General features: G+C 50.0%; 1 protein-coding gene across 2 annotated transcripts; it reads left to right on the top strand.

The window, feature by feature from the left end:
* Nucleotides 1-1,631: 1,631 nt before the first annotated feature.
* Nucleotides 1,632-15,694, top strand: MLEC (malectin). 2 transcript variants are annotated; one of them, XM_082354513.1, is made up of 5 exons: nucleotides 1,639-2,043; nucleotides 7,689-7,867; nucleotides 8,592-8,768; nucleotides 8,875-8,932; nucleotides 10,083-15,694. In XM_082354513.1, exons 1-5 carry the CDS (start codon nucleotides 1,818-1,820, stop codon nucleotides 10,310-10,312), a joined length of 870 nt encoding a protein of 289 aa, XP_082210639.1. In that variant the 5' UTR covers nucleotides 1,639-1,817; the 3' UTR covers nucleotides 10,313-15,694. The 2 variants fall into 2 exon arrangements, with proteins under 2 accessions (XP_082210640.1, XP_082210639.1); XM_082354514.1 differs by lacking the exons at nucleotides 8,592-8,768; nucleotides 8,875-8,932 and having other exon boundaries at nucleotides 1,632-2,043.
* Nucleotides 15,695-16,019: the final 325 nt, after the last annotated feature.

Here is a 16,019-nt window from a genome sequence, read left to right as displayed (position 1 = left end):
GGTCAACTGCCCAGGAGGGAGGAAGTCTCCATCACCTCTTTGTGCCTGTGTTCCCCCATTTGCACCACGCCCCTGCACTGAGGGCTCTTCAAGCTCTGACTTGTCAGGTTCCTCCAAAGATGACAGGTTTCAGAGGAAAGTAGGATTAGACACTCTAGGGCAGGGCCCCAAAGAGGCCTTGGGAGGGGAAACAAGTCTGTGGGAGGAAGCAAGTCCAGATCCTTGCAAAACCGGGGGAAAAAAGTGGGACCAGTAGAGGATACTACAAAAATTGTCTCTGTGGGAATCTGCTCTTGGGGTCTGGGGAAGGAATTCAGGTGCATTTAAATTCCCCACCTATACTCCTTTTTCGTACCTCACTTTGTTCCTTTACAGCATTCCTCATTGTTCTAACTAAATAATTGAGTCAGGACTGTGATTCTCGTGCGAGATCCTGGGTGTAGTTTTGTTCATTGCTGCACAAAACTCATTGCCTGGCAGGTAGTAGGCAGGGTTGTCAGATAAAATGCAAAAAGCCCAGTGAAATTTGAATTATAGACAAGCAATAAATTATTTTTAGTATGAGTATGTCCCATTTATTTGACATTCAAATTTAACTGGGCTTCCTGTATTTTATCTGCTAAATCTGACAACCCTAGTAGCAGGGTCTTGATAAATAATGTGGAACAAATGGATAAATGGGGTTTTGCCTTGGCTCCGCCCTAAACTTGCGGTTTGACCGTTTGGGCAACGCTCCGTCCTTCTCTGGGCCTCAGTTTCTCTGAGAAGTGGGAGTTCGGGCAGCGACCACAGCGCAGGGATCGCCAAGGCAGGAGAGCGCTGGGTGAACTGCTAAAGAGCAGGGAGGAAGCTAGGGTCATGCCTGTACGGGACAGACTGGACCTCCATACTGGGTACCTGCAAGTCCTTGCCGGGGCCGGCGAAGCCCCAGCCCCGCCCCTCCATAGCTGGGGCCTGCCCAAGGCTGTCGCCATGGAGATACGGGTAGCCTGGAGCCCCGCCCCCCAAGGCCACGCGTTTCCGCTGCGTTGGAGCCTTCTGATTGGGCGGCCGTCTGGACGCTACCACCAGCCCCGAGCCCGCTAAGGGGTGGGGGCGGGATCTTGTCTTCGTGAGACCCCTTGCCCTGAAAACCTGTGCCTGTGGCCTTTCTAGAGGAGGATGAATTGTCTTCTCACACGGGGAAAAAGGCCGAGTCTCAGGTCGGAAGAGTGATCATTGCGTCTCCTACTAGAGCGTATGCTCATGCTTCTCCCTGAGAAAGAAAGGGGGCGGGCAAGTCGGCAGCGCCCCCTCGGGAGCCTATTCGGTCCCCAAAACCTGGAACACCGGAAGTGCTGGCGACGTGTCAGTGCGCCCTATTCTAAACCTTCCCCGCTAGGCCCCCTTTCCTATTCAGTTGCGGGATTCCGGGGCCGCCTGGGCGCTGCACCCCGCCACTTCCGCATTGAACCGCCGCTTCAACCCAACTCTGCGCGCGCTCCCTCTCGTGCCTGATGGTTGGGCCGGCGCCTGGGAGTAGCCACGCCCTTTCCCGCGCCTGGCAGCCAATGGGCGGGCGCCTCCCGGCGGGGTGGTGGGTAGTTAATGAGGGCCGGGTGCTGATTGGCTGCAGGGTCGTGGCCGGGGCTGGGAGGTGGGGTAGGTTGTTCCTGAGGTGGGAGGTGGCACCCGTGGCTGAGAAGTAGGCCTGAGAGCGATATGTCTCCGGCGGCTGAGGCACAGCGGGCCGTGGCGCTGTTTTTCTGAGTCCGGGGCGGCCTGGCGGGGCTGAGGACAAGGCTCGGCGGAGGCTGCCCCCCGCTGTGGAGGCCGCCATGCTGGGCGCCCGGGCGGTTGAGGGAGCCGCCGTGGCGCTCAGGCGACTGCTGCTGCTGCTGCTGCTGCCGGCGCTCCGGGGACCGGGGCTCGGCGTGGTGGGCTCGGCTGGGGCCGGGCTGCCCGAGAGCGTGATTTGGGCCGTCAACGCCGGCGGAGAGGCGCATGTGGACGTGCACGGCATCCACTTTCGCAAGGACCCTTTGGAAGGCCGAGTGGGCCGAGGTGAGAGCCCCTCGGCTGAGCCGCCGGATCCCGGGCCTGCCGTGCCCGGCGCAGCGCGCCGAGGGCTGCGGGCCCCGAGCCCCGAGCCCCGAGCCCCTTCCTCGACCCTGGGGCCACGTCTCTGGAGCGAAGTTTCTCTCTACGGTTTCCTCGGGAACCCGATCAGAGCCCAGAGCCTGGCACTGGCTCGAAGCTACCTAGAGCCGTCGAGGCAGAGAGTTGGCGAGAAGTGATATTTGGACCTCGCATCCTGCATTTTCTTAACCCCTCACCTCCACCCAAGCTAGGAAAGTAAAGACGAGGGCGGCCTCTTGGCACCTTGAGGCCTCACGGGTTTTTCGGTTATCGCTGTCCTTGACCCGGAGGTTCTGTTCGCCTTTCAACTCAGTTTCTGGTCTATTCCTGCCGACCCAGAAATGGGCCGCTTTCTTTACCCTCTCTGCAGGAGCGGGGCTTGATTCTTAGCCAGAATGGAAAGGAATCTTGGAAGAGGATGGGCCAGGAAAGTTTGATTGTAGCCTCCTCCCCCAACCCCCTTTGGAGCGGGGCATGTGTGTGCATAAAAGTAGAAGCTGCAGGCCCTTCCCAGAGGGCGGTTATGTCGAAACCATACTGCACAGGGGGCTGGTGGTGTGTCAGCTGGGTCAGCCAGCGTAAGGTCTGAATATTTCGTCTGCGAGTGCGGAGAACCTACCCTAAGTGGTCCTGAGTGGTGTGATTCCAGCTTATGGGAAAAATGATTTTGACTTAATTGATTGAACAGCAGTAGTTTTGACAGAGCTGCACAGTTCTCAAAGTTAGTGTAAGAACTGCCACGGGAGCTGGTTAAAAATACAAATTCCAGACCTGTAGATTAAACCCAGGTTTCTGCACCCAGGGCTTCTGATGTAGGACATCTGCAGACCACTCTTTGCGAAAATCTGCTCTAGACTCTGTTTCTTCTGTTAGTAGGATTGGAAAACAGGATTAAGAAGGAAGTTCCTTGCTTCATGTGTTGGAAGGAGATTTATGCCGTATGCTGGGTTCAGAGGCTTGCCAGATTGGCAATATGCCATCTCCAGAAAAGTAGGAGACAGACTTTCTCACTCTTTTTTCCATGATGCCAGATTTGGCTCTTGCCTTTCCTAAAGGGTTTAACTTAGTTCTTCCAACCAAGTTAATTGCAGTGTCCTGGAGTTTGTTATATTGGGGAGTTTATTGCTTCCATACATGTCAGGGTGTTGGGACACAGAGCTGTTTTCTGAAGCACTATGTTTGTCTTTAGCTCTGGAATTTATTTAGCCCTGGCATGTAGGTCTCAGTAGCCTGGGTTCAGCTGAGTCAGGGCCCTGGTCTCTAGCAGCTGTAACAGCAGCCAAAGCCAGACTTAATAGCAGGAGGTCATTGCTATCTCCATCCTGGACCCTTCCTCTTTCTTCATGGGTGTGGGCAGGGAGGAAGGAGACCGTTTGTGGACTTTGCCTCTAGAGATAGCCATGGTGAGACAGTGTGCAGATGGTTCCTTTCACTTAACAGATACCAGGCTTTACATAGGTTACATTATCCTCTTTGGTCCGTTGTGCAGAGGAGGGAGCTAAGACCACACAGGCTTAGTCCCCAGCTACTCCCCTTATTCAGAAATCCTGGTTTTAATTTGCTGGTGCCGGTGGGTTTGGTTTTTTTTTTTTTTTTTTTGGTCTGGTCAGCGGTCAGCCAGGCTCTCTGTAATAGGCTCATGGTCGCAGTTCCTTTGGAAGAGTTTATTGTAGCAGGTAAAAGTATGCGACTTACCAAATTACCAAAGCTCATGTGTACTGGAGTCCTGTCTCAGACCCTGCCACTCCATAAAGGGAGGTTCCCTGCTCCACTCTGGCGGTCCATTTGGGTATGAATTGTAGCAGTATTAAGGCGTGGATGGAGAGTAGAGGGCGGTTGTCGGCTTGTAGGCTGTTGTAGCTTGGACCAGCCAGTTGCAACATTGCACTTGGAGGGCTCCTGAGAGTAGCATTTTGCTGGCTTTAGGTCTGGGGCTGAGAAGTGATTTATCTTCCTCTCTCAGAAGGCAGCTCTCTAGTTTCTTTCTGTGCGAAGGAGTCAGCACCGCCAAGGGTGGTGCAGCGGTTCCCTCTGCCTGCCCTTCTCTGGCACTGTTTGGGTAAGGGTTGCCAGGTATTTGGAGACCCTTGCCTCGTGCAGCTAATTATACTAATTGCGGTAGGAGCTGTACGTCTTTCTTTCCCACATGCCTGTGATATTGTTTCCAGCACGCGAGGAAAGTCCATTTTTATGTTGAATGAATTTAGGTATTTGCTGGCAAGTTAATCCAGATAAGAGTTTGGCCTGCTTTTGAACTTGCTGTTTCTCTATAGCGTCTTTGTAGTTCAGCATTCTCGTAACTGTGAGTGGCCCAGGGCACCTAGTGGCTTTTGCTTTCAAAGGCACTTCATAATGTTTATTGAATTTCATTTCTGCCTTGAGGATAGTTAGTGCTCATAGAAGATGCTGACAGCCTGGGAAAGGCTTTTTTCAACCTGTGTGCTTCAGCAGATGGAGGTACCACCACCGAGAGTGATTCAGAAGCGGTCTGTGTGGGATTTTGGCGTGCTCTGCATTCCAGGTTCTTTTTAACTTGCTCTTTCTGGGTTCCTCTTGACTCTGTGGTGGAAAAGACCTGGTTATTTGGCTTGAGGGCATTGAACTTGGCTTGGTTTTAGGAGATATTTCCTCTTCATAGAAGGATGCCCGCTAGTCATTTGTATGACCTTGAACTATTCGCTTTCCCTCTCTGAGCCTTGTTTTCCTTCTTCATAAAACTTGTCATGCTTTTGAAATCAGTGACACGAGTCTGAAAGTTCTCCTGTCCAGAGTAGGTTAAAGTGTCTCTATCTTTTTCTTTGCTCAGTGACCTTTTACATGGAATTAAAAGTGGAGCAGAATGTGGCTCTGGAGAGGAAAAAAGCTGGCCAGGGGCCTGAGCCCATCGGATGACTAATTCTGTAGACCTAACGAAGACCCTTTCCTTTTGGCTAGGGAAGGATTTGGCTTTGGGGAGATAAGAGCTTGAAAAGATAGTGTGAGAGAGACACTGCTACCTCTGATTTGCTTAAGGCCAAGGGATTTGCTTAGAATTCTCTTCCTATACTGCCACATAAGGGGCAGGCTTTGTTTGCAGGCCATCCTAGGAGCAGTTCACTGGTAGAGAATTTAGGTAGGTGATACCCCATTTTCCAGGTGAGAAAACACCTAGAGAAGACAGCTTGTTCCACATCACATAGTAGGTTGCAGAGCCAGGATTCAAATCCAGGCCCATCTTACCTTCAAACCTGGGCTGAATTTTTCAAGTAACCTGGTGACTCCATTGTCTAGAGCTAAAAAGCTGTGGACATAGTGTGGGCCCTTTGGTCCCCCTCCTTCTTTGGTTAACTATCTGAACCATGTCGTGCCAGCTGCAGTGGTGTGCTGCGTGTATATACTGTATGTCAGAGAAACTTAGCTGTGAATGCATAAAGGCTCGGGGGGGAGAAAAAGTCCTTTTTGCTATTGTCTCTTTTGGGACTTGGGCAAAACTTTGCCTATGGCAAATCTCGTGGGAAAGCCACTTGGGAAAATATTTAAAGGTAGTTCCAAGATTAAGTAGTTTTTTGCTCACATGGCTGAGTTTTCATAGCCGTGGGACTGAGAGTGCCACAGATTACATTACCGTCGGTTTCTCACTTTTTCCATGCTGGAAAGGGGGAAAAATGATTCTCCACACATGCACAACTTTTCTGTGTCTCTGAAAAGCAAATCTAGTGACCGTTCCAAATTTGTATGGATCACGGTCCTTGGGGAAGAGGGAGATTCTTAGAACTCAGTTGGAAGAGGACTGGCAATCTTTTAATCTTTGCAGGTTTGTGGTCTGAGCCTGGGACACAGCTGGGGCAGTTGGCAGTACATCCTTTGCAGTGCTACTCAGACCCCCCCCCCCCTTTGATTTTTTGAGGAGAAATAGGAAGAAAAAAATGTCTGGAGACAAAAGTGCAATGAGTTTCCTGTTCATTGTCTCATCGGTCCATCTGATCTCCCCGCTGCCGTTCACTTACAGGAACTGTTAACACTTCTGTTTATTTTTCTGAGGTCTTGACCTTAGCCATTGGATCTTTTAGTTACTCTTTTACCTCCCTTAGAGATAAAAGATCCTCTCCCTTGGAGTTTCAGAAGATAAAGCTCCCAGGATGACCGCTCTCAAACGTCACCCAAAGGATCAAGGTGCCAGATGTCTTCAGAGTCACCGTGTGAGATTGGAAGATGGTCTTAAAATCTTAATTCCAAGACTTCTCCTCCAAGGTGGAGGAGAGACTAGGCCCATGTACTGAAATCACTGCTAAGTCTGTGGTTTGGAAAGTATCAATAGATTGATGGAGCCCTGGAAAGCATAGCTAGTCATCTCTGGGGCTGGAGTGTGGAATCTTATATTTGAGGAAAGACCTGGGTATAGTTTGTAACGTGGGGGAAAGAAAAACATGTACAGACCCGTCTCCTACTAAGATTGGGGGCAGGCTGAGGGCAACAGAGGTTTTTGGCTCTTCTGATACCCACCCAAGTAAGAACTTTTTACTATTACCCCACCTTATTCCTTGTCTGTCAGAAATGGGAAAGGTGGCTCCCTCTGGACCTGGGCATCTTAGGCCAGAGGTGCCAGTAGGACCGTGGCACATTTTCTTTCCCTGCTAGGGTTTGGGGAGATAGTGTGAGAGAGACACTGCTACCTCTGATTTGCTTAAGGCCTCTCCTCCTGTGGAGAGGAGTGCATGGCTTGACGGCTCTGCAGGCACCTCCTTTGTTGCCATTTGTTCGGTCGGCGAATCATATTGAGTGCCTGAATCATATTGAGTGCCTGCGTATGCGCCAGGGCCTGTGTCAGGTGCTGGGGATATAGTAGGAGCTTTTTTTCCTTTCGGTTTGTCTGGGGGAAAGTTCAAGAGCCTGCCTGAGGTTGAGTTCTATGAGTCTGTGGGAAGTAAGATGTTTGGACCCAAAGGAAATTAGAGAGCATCACATCCTTTTTTTAATGAACATATTTCTTTTGACCAGCCTTGGAACTTTCTGAATGAAATAATTATAAAAAGCAGCTAAAGCTGGTATCTTATTTGTAGTAAAGACAATGAAGAATGACTTTCCTAACAGATATCCTGTTTTTTATTTAGACTGAGTTTTTCTGAATGAGAAAAAAAAAACATTCTTTGAACTTAATTGTCTTGCGGTGTTCCTGGCCATCCCCCTGGTTTTATGAGGTTTCTCTGACGCTCTCCCTCACCAGGGAGCCCAGCAGCTGTAGCATAGTGCTTTGTTCTAGTAATGAGTTAGACTTGTTCCCTTCCCATCACTCTGGATATAGCTGGGGAAAAGTCATTTTCACATGCTTTCAAAAAGTTCCGCTATGAGGGTTATGGGAGCTTCTTGGGGTGATTAGTGCTTTGTTTCTTTCATTTTACTCTTCCTTGGTAATGGGTATCTGATTCTTGCCTTTGTGGCTGGTCTCTTTAGAGCCAGGTGCAATGGGGGTGGCCCCTTCCCCTGGGAGGGTTATTAGCATTGCTCTGGAAATGCCTCTGGTGGTTCTGGGGTCTCCACTCTTCTTTTGTGTTTTGCCTCTGACATGGTTTCTCTTTGTCTTTTGTGCCCAGCCTCTGACTATGGCATGAAACTGCCAATCCTGCGTTCCAACCCCGAAGACCAGATCCTGTATCAAACAGAGCGGTACAATGAGGAGACCTTTGGCTACGAAGTGCCCATCAAGGAGGAGGGGGACTACGTACTGGTGTTGAAATTTGCCGAGGTCTACTTTGCACAGTCCCAGCAGAAGGTGAGGCCTGGTCAGGCCCCTGCTTGACCAGTGGGACGTTACCACTTTCGGATAGCCCTCTGCTAAGGACCAGAGAGTGTGAGACGCTTTCACAGAAGGGAGGAACAGATGAGCTTTGAGGAAAAGCTGGATTTTTTTTTTTTTTTTTTTTTTAAAGGCCGTACCATGCGGCCTGCGGGATCTCAGTTCTGCGACGACCAGGGATCAAACCCGGGCCATGGCAGTGAAAGCCCAGAATCCTAACCACTAGGCCACCAGGGAACTCCCAAAGCTGGATTCCTTTGGCCCAGCTGTGTCCCATTACTACATGACTGAACTTGCCTCGGGGTTGGTGACAGAAGGCTACGCCAGAATCCTAGTTCTTGGCCACTAACTAATCCTCTTAAGGCCCTCCTGGTTATAGCCTCTCCCTTCTTGGTTGTCAGCACCTTCTTGTTTTTAGCCCTGTTCTTTTCCTGTCCCTTCCTCTGAATTTCCTTCTTTCCATGTTGAGCTTTTTGTTTGTATTCTTTGTTCCCTACGGCCAGTGTGCGACATTGACAGTGAAGGAACATGGCTTTGATTTGGCTCAGGTGAAGGACTCTAGCCACCCTGGAGTATATCCAGTCCTGTCATTCCTTGAATTACTTTTGAACTTGAAGCCCAGGCAGGTACCTGATGTCCAACTGGCAAAGGGGTGTGAAGCGGGTGGTTTTGACATTGTCTCCTTTTCTCATCTTGGCAGGTATTTGATGTGCGATTGAATGGCCATGTTGTGGTGAAGGACTTGGATATCTTTGATCGCGTTGGGCACAGTACAGCTCATGATGAAATCATCCCAATGAGCATCAGAAAGGGGAAGCTGAGTGTCCAGGGGGAGGTGTCCACCTTCACAGGGAAACTCTACATCGAGTTTGTCAAGGTAACGCTCCTACTCTGCCCTCACAGCTGAGGACGAGCTCAGAAGGATGGGTGCAGGGGGGATGTTTGCTGCTGTGTGGGGTTGACCGCTGTTTCCCATTTCCTAGGGATACTATGACAATCCCAAAGTCTGTGCACTCTACATCATGGCTGGGACAGTGGATGGTAAGTTGTGTTTCTGATCTGCTTTTTGACGTGGTCTGAAGGATATGATTGAGGAAGCCCTTGGGGGATGGTTGAGCTGATCGCTCTTTTGAAAACACTAATACTTCAAGCCAGATTGTGGGGAACCCAGAGTCCGGTGGCCGGGGGTGAAGTGTAGCATGGTGCTAGCCATAAGCTTCTGAGTAAGATCTGTGTTCACATCTTGCTGCCGCCATTAATCAGCGGATTGGTTTTGGACAAAATCCTTTAACCCTACTGTAAATTGGGATTAATAATGTTACCTATGGTGTGCCCTGAGCCTTGTAGTCATTTGGAATTGCCTAGAACTCATCCTTATTCTGTTTCTTTGACATCTGTGTCCTGGGGGCAGAAAGAAGAAAAAGGCAGAAGGAAGGGTCCTTGAGTGTTTTGGTGTGCTCCAAGAGAGTGCAGCATTGCTGGGCTGCACTGAGCAAAACTTCATTTATTAATGTCTCCCTGTCCTTGGGATCCAGCCTGAGAGTACATCTCTTTCTCAGGGTTGAGGGTCCTGGCTGCCAGCTTTCCCAGGCTGATTTTTGCAGAGAAGGTTTCTGTCTTAGTGACTTTTCTCCCCCATCCCACCTCTGTGCCTTTCCCCACCTCATCCTGGATGCACCGAGGCTCGCATCCTATTGTTTTGACATCCCAGAGGATGTCTTGCCACCAAACTGATTTGTAGCCAGAGTCCCTCAGGAGGGGACAGAGAACAGAGGAGTAGTGTGTGCTGAGAACCCACGACTCTGTGGATCAGCTTTTCCTTGACTGCTGTGTGAATCAAAAGGAAATGTGGGATGGTAGGAGGGAGGAGGAGAGGTTTGAAAAGGTTAATCTTTGGGTGTCGGGTCATTGTCCTTGTCCAATCTGGTTCTTTCTGGGCTCTGAAGAAGTAGGACAGGAAGGGGAGATAGTGAACCTCTCTGTGCTCAAGGCTTTTACTACGTTTTAGTTAAATCTAAAGAAGACAAATGTTTGCAGCAATCTGCTGTTCTCTAGGCTGGGAACTGTTTCTGCATCTTCCTGTGGATCCTGCTTAGGTCACAGGGTCTCTTTACTGTGACTCATTTACTGTCCTTAAGGGCCTCACTTAAATGCCATGGGTCCTACTTAAAAAGTGTTCTTCTTGCATCAGATGTACCAAAGCTGCAGCCTCATCCAGGACTGGAGAAGAAAGAAGAGGAGGAGGAGGAGGAAGAATACGATGAAGGGTCTAATCTCAAAAGACAGACCAATAAGAACCGGGTGCAGTCGGGCCCCCGCACGCCCAACCCCTATGCCTCGGACAACAGCAGCCTCATGTTTCCCATCCTGGTGGCCTTCGGAGTCTTCATTCCAACCCTCTTCTGCCTCTGCCGGTTGTGAGAACAAATCACCATCCTGAACAGGTGGAGGGGTGTGGGAAAGAAACCAAACATGTTGGTTTGGGTTTCTGTATTTTTTACCGTGATTAACAAAAACAAACAAACGAAACACACACACACACACACACACACACACACACACAATTAAAGGAGATGAAAAGAGGCGGAGTGAGTAGAGAGCAGCCCTCATCCACCACCTGGTCCTAGACCTGCTCCAGTCCTAGTTCTCTCTTTGTGGTGGCCCCCAGCCGTCTCTTTCCTCTCCAGGGTACGTAGGGTAAACTGGATCCTACCTGGTCCAGGGTCTTCGTCCGTAAACGCAGTGGAAAGGACTCTGAACTCAGAGCAGACACGGTTCCTTTTTTTAGGTTAGAAATTAACAGCAGGGAAATGTCATCTTCTTACCTGAGAAGACTAGCGCTGGGAGTTGGGTATGTTCTGAAGTTATGTCCAGATAAGTTTTCAGATGTCCTGGGATTCAAAGTGTGTGTGGTTTGTGTGTGTGTGTGTGTGTGTGTGTGTGTGTGTGTGAAGGTGTATAATTTGTATGATAAAGATGAAAACGGAAGGGGGATTAAAAAGAAGAAAGAAAAGTAGATACTTCCTTACTTGGAAGCCTTTCTGGTTTTAGCCCAATGATGGTTCCACCTTAAGTGTTTGAGCTTTGTCATTGCTTGTCTCCCTGACATGTGCCAGTTAGAGAACTGTCTGGTATCCGAGACGATTAGTTTATATCAGGTCCTCAAGTTGCCTCTGACTTCTTACCACAAACAAATCATTTTGATTTCAGTGCCTGTTGGGGACTTGATTTCCTCTCTCTCTCTCTTTTTTTCTGAACCTGGCTCATTTGAAATCTCTCTCTCAACCATCCTGCTAAGTTATTGCCAAGAAGGGAAGGAGACATAGGGATTTGGGGTTCCCTCTGCTTGAATGTCTTATCCTCCACCACCTCACCTTACTGGTACCTCCCTCCCTGGATCTCTGAGCCAGCAGCCAGGAGGACCTGACCCAGCAGTTCTTTTATTGGCCCCTTTGTAGGGTCTTGCTGCCAGGGGACAGGGATGCTTTCCAGCCTGCAGCAACAGAACACTTGACCTTAAAAGTCTCTTCTGGTCTTTGGATCAGAAAAGGCTTATGTTAGCATAACTTAAGAGCAACCTCGGAGACTTGAGCCCTACTAAGTGACTGACCACTGTTGAGAGTATCTAGTACCCGATGTTCATTTATTCCCACATCCTTCCATGTCACGGTTCAACCAGTTTTGGTTTAAGCCTAGAGCTGCCCCAAGGAGCTAGACTGATTGTCTGTATCTGGCCCAGTGACGCCTCTCACTGACCTTAGTAGCGTGCCCTTTTTGTCCTTTCATTTCCTTGTCCAGGTCTCAGCCAGGTTCTTGATGTGACGGGGCTGAAAGATTGCCAGTCAGCCATAGTCCTGGCAGCTCTGAAGCCACCCTTAGCCTCTAAGTGTCTGTCTTGAATTCCCTGGGAAAATTTCTGCAGGAAGTGAGACTTCCCTGTTCCTCTCCTTTCTGGTCCCTGTCATCCTTTTCCCAGTTAGGGGAGCAATGAGGGAGGACCCAGCCAAGCTACAAGGAATTTTGTGGATGGAAAGCCGCAGGATTAGCTTATGCTTGGGCTGGAGCAGCATAGAATCTCAGGCCAGGCCCGTCTTTTTAGAATGCGTTTAATTTTGAGTTTGTCTCTTTGGATATGTTTTCTAAGAGCTCCATATATTTGAACTGCTCATTATGTGACAAAGTAAGTAGCCCTTGGGCCCATGTCCTGGGTTTTGGTTCTTAATGAATTACTCCAGGTCAGCATTTAGTTCTTTGAGAGTCGTAGCCCTTTATTTCAGCTGTGACTTAGGCCTCGATACTTGGGTACTGAGTCAGGCAGCTGGACAGCTGCGGCCTGAAGCTATAATTGGAGGCACACTTCTGGAGTGCTTCATGAAGCTCCCTGCGTTACAGGATGATGTCCTGAAGCCTTGGTCCTGGGCACCACCTGCCTGGGCAGTGGACATCCTGACTGTTAATTGGGCTTCTGACAGGGGCTTCGAGTCCCATTCCGTCACAGCTCTCCAAAGCCGTAGGCTACTGCCAATGGAGTAAACAGGATGCGGGAGGACTTGCTGCCTCCATTTTGCCTTGTTCATTAGTTTGCCTGGGTCTCTCTGAGGAAGGAGGGCTCCCCGCCTCCTCACCTCAACCCTTCCCTTTGGTGACTCAGAGTCTCAGAAGGAAACCCTGGCTCCTGGGGCCATTTCCTAACGGTACTGTAAGCCAAGCAGCTTTGCTTCTGCCTCTGTTTCCCAGCCCACCCTTTCCCCCTGAGCTCAGGGATAGGGACGGGCACTTTCCTCTTTGGTTGTGTCTGAAAGGAAGGAACATCTTTCTGTGGCTCACAAAAACTAAAGGGGAAGTGAGGAAACAGGAAGAAGTATGGGGGGCGCTGGGGTAGAGTCCCCTGGAGCCAAGCACACCCAGCTCACAGAGCTGCCCAGGGCTGGTTACGGTTGGCTAGTGATGCTGAACTTGAAAGTTTTTTTTTTTTTTTTTTTTGGCTCTTTCAAGGTGATATAGGTACATGAAGTTTGGGTTAAAGGGGTGGGGATGGGGTACTCTTTATTTTTATTTTTGTATTGTGTATATCAAGAATCACTCTGTTGTTCATCTTTTGCTTTTTGCACTGTTTGTGCCCACGTCTGTATCGTGAGCTGGTGCTAGGGGCTGAGAGGCTGCGCTGTAGGGGAGTCTGGCTGGGGTTGGGGAGGTGAGAAGTCACGCCCGTTAGGCGTGGGGAAGGAGAGGCCTGGGCTCTTCTACTGGGTCCACACTCGTCCTAGGGTTTTAGATCTTCCTGAGCCCAGCTGGCCAAAGCCAAGAGCAGACAGCCAAGGTGAAACTCTTGTTGCCAGAAGTGTGGCTTGGGTTCAGTTTCCAGGTGGGCTGGGCAAAGATGTCTGAGGGAGGTGGGCTGAGAGTCTGCAGTGTACCCCTGATTTGGGTCAGGGACCAACTGGCCTCTAATCAGACTTTTTGGGGGCTTCACTCATGCTGACGGGAACATCATGCCAGGAAACAATCTTTGGGACCCATGTCCCCTAAACCAGATACGTTTTTCTAAAAAAGCCTCCACTATTGAGGAGAAGCTGCTCAGTGTTTACCTTACGTTCTGGTGACTTGAAAGGTGGTTCTCTTTGTGTCAGTGGTGTCAGACTTGCAGGAGGACCACAGGGCCTGCAGGCCCACCTTTTGATTTGAGAGTGTGATCTTGTTTTCTTGTTCCCACTGTTTGCCTAAGAGATACTGGCCTGATTGGAGGATCACAGTAGAGGTCACTTAGGCTTGGAAGAGATGGGGTGAAGTTTGAGTTAAGTTTACCGCCCCCCCTTTCTTTGCCTGGGAACTGTTTAATCTAGTTTTAGAATTGTGATTTGACTTCTTTTCTTTTTGGAGAAGCTTCTGTTTTAAGGAATTTCTCTTCCTCCATATCCTGCCTCTGCCCTCTCCTGAGAAGGCCTGGCCATGGCTTCTAGAATCTCAGTTGAACTTCAGAAAACAGCAGCAGTATTTTCCCTTTCCTAGCACTTATATTCCTTTCCCTAGAAATTGGCTCACCTTGGGAAGCACAGGGGGAGAATCAGCAGGTTCTCGACCCTCCCTGGGGATTGGGGAAGGACCTACCCGGTCAGCACAGTGCCTTGTCCTCTCCTGCTCTGAGCCAGGGTGGGCGTTCCCTCTAGATTCAGGTCTGGGCAGGGGGTCTCACGGTCCCTTCCTCCCCCTCCCCTTTGCTGGCTGGCTCTGACCTAATTCAGGTGTCTTCTTGCCTCGAGGAGCCTTAATGGCATCAAGTGGCAACATTAATACTGTCCTCCATGCCTCTCCAAAAGGACCTAGAAGAGCAGGTGAGCTTTCCAGAGTGAGAGACGAATAGATGCTCCTGTTTTAAAAAAACAAGTTGGGGAGGGAGGGTAAGCTTTGGGCCTCCTTCCGCTGTGGCCCCTGGGGAAGGAGCCTGGGGCGAGGCTAAGTGATGGTGCAGAAGCAGAACCAGAAACACCCAGGATCGGTTCAGAAACCAGAGAAGGAATCTGCTTTTCTTCTATGGGAAGATGTAATTAGGGATCAAAGAGCTCTAAGAAAATTGCAAAGAAGGCTTCACGTTCAAGCTTCGGAGAGATCAGAGTAATTTTTCCCTTTCAGTCCAAGCTAGGACTCTTTCTGTATTTATACCTCTCCTGGGGCAAGAGGGCTAGGTTTCCTCATTTTGTTACAAGACTAGGCACCAATGGGTCCGCTTCCCAGTGAGGGCGGTTTCTTCCCTGTACATGGGTGGCTTGCTGCCGATCTGGTTTGTCCTTGCCCAGCTGCCTTTGGCGAGCTGGCTGTAGGCTGCCAAATCATTTGGATAAGGGCAGATGATTTGGGGCCTGGCTGGGTTGGCAGGAAAAGAGCAGGATGGATCTCTTGGGACGGGTTCCCCCCTCCCCACCCCCCCAGGAGTATAAAAACAAGGAGCCAGGATTGTGCTGGCAGCCTGGGAAACAGTAGTGCCTGCTGGAGTTGGCAAAGAGGGCCCTGGCACCTCTTGCATCCAGGCAGTCTTGTGAGAGGGGAGCACGTAGCACCAGGAAAAGCAGAACTCCATTCTCACCTCTATTTTGAGCTTCGGGGCTTTATTTCAGTACGAGGAAAAACAACAACAATCTGAAGTGTGCTTTCCGTCCTTTCAAAGGACAACTGTCGGGAAAGGAGGGTTGAGTTGCCAGGTGGGAGGGGAGAGTTGGCAGGGAGAGGCATTATGGCAGAACCAGGAATGAGACATCCTTGACTCCTGTCTTCCCTGGTATGTCATGATCCAGGGAATGAAAAGAAATTTGACCCTGGATTAGTTCCCTCCTTGGATTTTCCTTCCACCAAATTCTCCCACGCTTGGACCAGCTGCCCATTCAGAGCTCAGGGCAGCCTCTTCAACCACTACTGGCCTAACCTGGCTCGTCAGGTAACCAACCCCGCCCCTCTAGATCGGGCCTGGCTGCTCTATTCTGTACCAAGTACTGGACGATAGTGTCAAGTTCTTAGTAGCCTCCGTAGCTCCTACTCTAGATTCCCATCCTCTCCCTGCACAGGCCAGACCTACTCTCTGTCTGTAGCCACAACACGCATTTCCAGCGACACAGTGAGATGTGATTGAGGGGCTTTGAACCTGGCTGGCCCGGGAAAGCTGTAGGGGTGGATAGAGCTCTTTCCTTCTGGGCTGTCTCCATCTGTCCCTACCCCTTCCATGCCCCACCCTACTCCCACCAAAAAGTAAAAAAATCAGGATGTTTTTCACTGTCCATTGCTTTGTGTTTTAATAAACAATTTGCAGTGACACTCTGTGTCGGGATTGAGTTTGAACTTGATTGCAAAGAAGTGACGTGATGGGGTGGGAAGAGGGAAACCCAGGGGTTCTCTTGGCTGCTAAGGGTTCTTCCGTGATGAATCTGGGAGCTTTCTTTTCTTTTTACCAGGATGTTTGGTTAAGGGAACGGAGTTTTGTTAAATGCTGCACGGCCATTTCAACCAGCAGCGCATTCAAGAAAAAATAAACAGTTGTTTTGTTTCCACTTTCACTGGAACACCAGGCCATGACACTTTCACTTCCAAGGCACACTGAGCCTGCTGCCTCCCCTGCCGTTTTCCCCTCAGCTTCCACGAT

This window comes from Balaenoptera borealis (genome assembly GCF_965194805.1).
Source record: "Balaenoptera borealis genome assembly, chromosome: 14".
NCBI classification, from domain to species: Eukaryota; Metazoa; Chordata; class Mammalia; order Artiodactyla; family Balaenopteridae; genus Balaenoptera; species Balaenoptera borealis.
This window is presented reverse-complemented; position numbering and strand designations above follow the sequence as displayed.

Excerpts from the sequence above, each read along its gene's own strand:
- MLEC (XM_082354513.1), top strand. The coding sequence starts at position 1,818 with ATGCTGGGCGCCCGGGCGGTTGAGGGAGCCGCCGTGGCGCTCAGGCGA. Across the intron at positions 8,769-8,874 it reads TCTACATCGAGTTTGTCAAG|GGATACTATGACAATCCCAA; the intron begins GTAACGCTCCTA and ends CCCATTTCCTAG. Across the intron at positions 8,933-10,082 it reads CATGGCTGGGACAGTGGATG|ATGTACCAAAGCTGCAGCCT; the intron begins GTAAGTTGTGTT and ends TTCTTGCATCAG.